The sequence below is a fragment of the Asparagus officinalis genome, chromosome 1 (genome assembly GCF_001876935.1).
Source record: "Asparagus officinalis chromosome 1, Aspof.V1, whole genome shotgun sequence".
NCBI classification, from domain to species: domain Eukaryota; kingdom Viridiplantae; phylum Streptophyta; class Magnoliopsida; order Asparagales; family Asparagaceae; genus Asparagus; species Asparagus officinalis.
Window position 1 is genome coordinate 120,538,598 of NC_033794.1, and position 5,658 is coordinate 120,544,255.

The following is a 5,658-nucleotide window of genomic DNA, read 5'->3' on the forward strand; positions in this document are numbered from 1 at the left end:
AGGGCGTTGGGCATTACAATGTGTGTGCTCTCTAGAACTATCAGGACATTGGTTGCTACCTACTTCGAGGATCATATTTGTTCAGGTCACAGTTAGAAGCTCAGTATCATGAAAAGGTTAACTAATAGAGCACGAAAATCATCCGTACAATGAAATAGTATATATTTGTTGATTGGAACGCCAAACTTTTTGACTAAGGTACATTTACTTGTAGTCTAAATTTTCAAATTTATTTTGATGTTTGTCTAGGGAGCATTCCCTCATATTCTTGAGAATACAAGGGGTCGTTTCTCAAACAAGATTATTGATGTACTGAGGCAAACATCGGACATATGTTATCAAAAGTTGGAGGATATTGACTGCATTACTTGTCCCCATAAACCAGATGGGTCCATGTTTGTAATGGTAATGCTCTTGAAGATCCAGATTCTATACTCTTTTCTACAAAGTCCTTTCACAGACATAAGTCTAACAAATCTTATACAGGTTAAGTTGAATTTGTCCTATTTGGAGGGCATTACTGATTGTGTAGATTTCTGCTGTAAGCTGGCCAAAGAGGAGTCCGTAATAATTTTGCCTGGTGAGTACATATGTTTCACTATAATGTTCTTAGAAGAATGAACTAAATTGTACATATAACTCCTTTTTTTTTGTGGTTTGGGCTAGTTAAGATATAAACTTTACATATGCAAGCTTACCGTTCAGTAATCCTGCTCCAAAATGGATTGTAGAAATTGGTTGACGCAAAAAACACCACCTTTGGGACCTCAGCTGATTAATTATCCTACAGTTTCTTATTTTTTCCATCTTTCCTGTCTTATGTTTAGTTTATAATATCTCTTTCTCTTTCATCAGTAGATGAAGCTAGGATATTGTTGAATTCTAAAATACAAGTCAGTTTGGGCACTCATACAATGCTACTATTGGTTCACTAGCATACTTGGACATACATCTGCCAAAACTAACTATTGAATCTAAACAGAGCCTTCAACAGCAGAAGTGACTGTTTCATGTATGAGAAAATGGTGCAGTGCTGTAGTTGAATTAAATTTTGAAAGAATTATTATGCTAGGTATCCGGTGTTTGCTTTTGCATGTAGATCAGATTGATCCATCTTCCATATTTACGTTGACTTATCAAGGATATCCTTTGAGGTTGCTGTTATATGTTGATTTCTTTCTCCCCATATACAGTAAACTATGGTATTTCATGTAAATGTTTACCACTGTTAGGGAATCGTTTTACTTATAACCTGTGGTTATTTTCAATTTTTCTTCAGGAGTTGCTGTGGGATTGAAAAATTGGCTTCGCATCACTTTCGCCATTGATCCGTTCTCTCTTAATGCCGGCCTTGACCGGATGAAATCCTTTTGCCTCAGGCATGCCAAACTCAACCAGTGAAGTGGAAGAAGCAGCAGCAGCAACCCAGGCGGATGTAATTTGAATTAGGCTGCTTAAAGCAGTGGTGATCAGCTGCATCTCCATTGGATCTCCCATGTGTTTAAACCCTCTTTAAGTTGTTACCATCAGTATCTGTGATGTGCACTTCATGCTTTCTAAATAACGTTGTACTTTTCATGAATAAGACATGTAAACCTGCCTCGTTTAAATTTTAATACATTTGCAGGAAAAAGTTTCTATGTTTAAAGTTGACTAGTAAACACGCATCGTTTGAATTCCACTATCAAAGTTTGAATCTCGGCTAAGCCACTGGATGACATCCCTCGATAGCTTTGCTTCTTGATCGTCGAGGACCTCTGGTAAGAGGCTGATGATTTTCACTAGCTTGTGAGTCGACTGTAACAGGTGATGTGACATATCATAGTTGCGTCAAATGGGCTTCAACTTTGGGTTAAATAAGCGGGTCAGAGTTCAACCCTCTAAGAAAAATGTTTTTAACACTACCTTCTATTGGGATTGTGTCTTTGATTCTTTGTAGAACTTCATAAGAATTAGATAGGGTTAAAGATCTATCATGATTAAGAGTTTGAGTTGTATCATAATTAGGAGTTTGAATTCTATTCTAATTAAGAAGTTAGGCTAGAGATAGGTTTTGGTTTCTCTATATATATTCTTCTATTGCTGGAGGAAAAACTAAGAAGAAGAAAGCAGAGAGAAGATGTAGTAGAGAGAGAGAGTCAATATTCTTGTATTCTAGGGTTAGCAGATGACGTAGCCTGATTCAAGAATATTGTGCGAGAGGCGAGGGTTTCGTGATCTTTATCCGTGCAAAAGATTACAATGAGTGAGCTTTGGAGATAATATGAGAGTTGATAATGTGTGTGAGGTTGAGAGATTGAGAGATGAGAGTTGAGTGATTCCTCTTGTAGTTCTCCCTGATACATAGTGAATTTCTCGTATTGTTGCCCCGTGGACGTAGGTCGAAGTTGGTCGACCGAACCACGTAAATCCCAGTGTTCTTTTTTTTTCTTGATTGTGGTCGTTTTATATCTTGGTGATTGTGGGTTGGCTTCGGAATTGCGCATATTGTAGTAGGCGGGGAGAGTGAAATTCCCCAACACCTTCACTATCCAATTTGGATACTCAACTCTCGTAACATCCACTCTGATAGTTTTTTCGTTTATTTAGATCTGGTGTGATGATAGTGAAATATTCCAAGCAAAAGTTAACAAGCGTCTATGGAGAGCATTATTTTCTTTTTCTTTTTTTTTTAGTAATATGCGGTTTGGTTGGAGGAAGAGCAAACGGGCTGAGGTTTGTGAACAAATGAACAGCTGGACTTATTTTGGACAGAATCCCACACCAACATACAGATGATTCACAAGTCACAATCCCCCTGCCAACTATTGATCCCATGCGTCAACTATGCGTGCATTGTGGTCGCACTCTCTGCCAAAAGTTATGCCAACGCTTCAAAAACTTTCATTTTTGTTTCCAAGCACAAATAAAACAATGCAAACCTCAACAAAACACGCACATTCACTTAATTCCCCAACAATTTTAGGTACAGAATGGAGTGTGGGAGAGGAGAGAAGGAATGGCGATTCCGTTCAAGCGGCTTGGTTACTGCGTTACTGCCGCAGGTGACCTCACGGTTCGTGCAGTGCTTAACAAGGTTATAGACAACGTCGACGAGAGCAATGGAAAGCCGATGATTGCTTCAGGTCGGGGAGATCCATCCAGCTTTTCATGTTTCCAGACATCAGAGATAGCTGAGCATGCTCTTGTTTCGGCGGTTCATTCAGCCAGGTACAATGGTTATGCTTTCAATGCAGGCATGCCCTCTACAAGAAGGTCAGTATCGAATTATTTTCAAGCTGCATGCCGGCAAAAAACCAAAATAACCCTCGATAATTAAGTACGTATTAAAACCCAAAAAACCAAAATTGCAGTGCGATTGCCGATCACCTCAACAATGATCTTCCGTACAAGCTATCCCCTGCTGATGTGTACGTTACTAGTGGTTTCACTTGAGATCCTTCTACCAGTTCTTGCCCTTCCTGGTGCAAATATCGTGTTGCCGAGGCCCGGCTTCTCATTTTATGAAGCAAGGCCCGCTTTAAGCAGACTAGATCGATCAGGTCCGGCACTTCAACCTCGTTCCAGAGAGAGGCTGGCAGGTTGACCTAGATAATGTAGCGGCTCTTGCAGATGGAGAACACCGTCGCAATGGTCATGATCAACCCTTGAAATCCTTGTGGGAATGTGTTAACTCATCGACATTTGCACAAGTTGTTTTGCATTGTGACTTTTCGTATGTCACAGCTAAAAGTTTTGGTAAATTTAACAAAACCGTCTAAACTTTGGCCGTTTTAGAGATAACCCCGTCAACTATTTAATTACAGGAAATAGCCCTAAACTTTGAGGGTTTTTGCACGTAACCCCTTTGAAGCTCTTTTTCTCAGTAAACCCCTTGAGGAATTTTCACTTTGAACCCCCAAAAGAGCACACCGTCAAGTCTAATGTATCACGTGCCAGGAACGTGACTAATCAAACTAAAATACCTCCTCAAACCTCAAATATCACATTTTTGACGACTGAGATTGTATTCTTGCCTTTTTCTGTCATGTGCTCGGCACCTCACATGTTAGAGTTGACGGTCACTTTCAAAGGTTAATTCTTGCCTTTTTCCGTAAGTCTTGTGCTCGGCACCTCACATGTTAGAATTGACGGTGTCACTTTCAGAGGTTAAAATGAAAATTTTTCAAGGAGTTTAGCGGATTAAAAGAAGTTCAGGGGGCTTATGTGCAAAACCCTCAAAGTTAATTGGTTTTTTGGAATTAAAATAGTTAAGGAAATCTCTTAAACGGGCATATTGAAGGGCGCTTTCTGAAATTTACCATAAAAGTTTTCTATTGTAAATTTGATTTTTCCATAATCTTTAGATTGCCGAGGTTGCGAAGAAGCTTGGCATAATGGTAATAGCAGATGAAGTGTATGATCACTTAACATTTGGTAGCAATCCTTTTGTGCCAATGGGAGTATTTGGGGAGTTTGTCCCTGTCATTACTCTGGGGTCAATATCAAAGAGATGGGTCGTTCCTGGTCGGCGACTTGGTTGGATGGTGAGGAGTGACCCCAACGGAATTCTTAAAGAAGCTAAGCTGATTAACGCTCTTCATGTTTGTACCTTGCGTATTTGGTTCATGGGAACTACTATAGCTTTAAAAAGTTTATCATGTTCTCTAGATGTACAACTTACTGTCATATTTTCTTGCAGAAATTATATACATTAACCATTTCATATATGCACAAACTCATTCACCCTCAATTAATGATTGGGAATTTGGAAGACTTGTATACCGTAAGCCTGAAAGAATTCATTTGGGTACCTCCCGAGGATGTGAAAAAAGACAATGCATTCCTATATAAGATGAGATTAACAATACATCACCTTATTATCCCTCAGTTTTATGATTAATATTTCGTCATTAAAGGCCCTAATGTTTTTAATGAAGTTTTTTTAAAAAAAGTTACGTCATATGTTCTTTTTTAATTATTATCAGATCAGACATTCTTAGGGACAACTCTATTTATGTGTAACTCTGTCTTTCTTCCTTTCTATTTGTTTTGTAAAAAGGGTGACCCATTATTATTTATATGCCTAATAAAATAACATAAGGGTATTATTATCTATATAATCCAAATTTTACAATTGGGCGAGCTAGACCATCCCACGACAAGAAGGTGACTAAGTCAACAAGGTAGTCCACTTAAACTTGCTAAAGTGTGGGACATCTGCACTCAACATATACATTGATGATGGTCCATGGGCCGAAAAACCCATATACAACGATAAAAGTCCATGACAATTATACTCACCTCAACTCTGTCACCATGCCTCATACTAAGCCGGCATAGGTTTTTGGCAATTTGCCTAATCAGAGATGATTAATTTGAATCATATCAATATCCTCAACATACCATCTTGAGAGAAATCAATCAAGTAACCAATCTCTTTGTTTGCCAACCTCCATAACTTAACTGATGTACACACACGTTGGTTGTACTTTCTTAAGCTAATGAGGTCATGACACATGGTCTCATTTGCTCGCTAAGTAACTAGCATAACTACCTCGGCCATTAGAATCATAAACGTGTATTACCTGATTTGCCTAGACAATCAGTATATATAAATACGTCATCTACCAATAGGTAAAGAGCATCTCATATCTTTGGAAGGTTCACAATAGCGTA

The 5,658-nt window shown here is 38.6% G+C and overlaps 2 protein-coding genes across 3 annotated transcripts in view; both read left to right on the top strand.

The window, feature by feature from the left end:
• Positions 1 to 1,676, top strand: part of LOC109829210 (probable aminotransferase TAT2) — a 5,903-nt gene extending 4,227 nt beyond the window's left edge. For both annotated transcript variants that reach the window (XM_020396367.1, XM_020396368.1), the window contains exons 5-7: positions 250 to 405; positions 487 to 580; positions 1,280 to 1,676. In XM_020396367.1, coding sequence (XP_020251956.1) covers positions 250 to 405; positions 487 to 580; positions 1,280 to 1,401 — 372 coding nt within the window. In that variant the 3' untranslated portion in view covers positions 1,402 to 1,676. The remainder of the gene's footprint in view (positions 1 to 249; positions 406 to 486; positions 581 to 1,279) is intronic.
• The window catches only part of LOC109840566 (tyrosine aminotransferase-like), a 7,989-nt gene continuing 5,329 nt past the window's right edge, over positions 2,999 to 5,658 (top strand). The window contains 6 exon segments of the mRNA XM_020409265.1: positions 2,999 to 3,255; positions 3,354 to 3,425; positions 3,427 to 3,532; positions 3,534 to 3,614; positions 3,616 to 3,705; positions 4,347 to 4,583. Coding sequence (XP_020264854.1) covers positions 2,999 to 3,255; positions 3,354 to 3,425; positions 3,427 to 3,532; positions 3,534 to 3,614; positions 3,616 to 3,705; positions 4,347 to 4,583 — 843 coding nt within the window.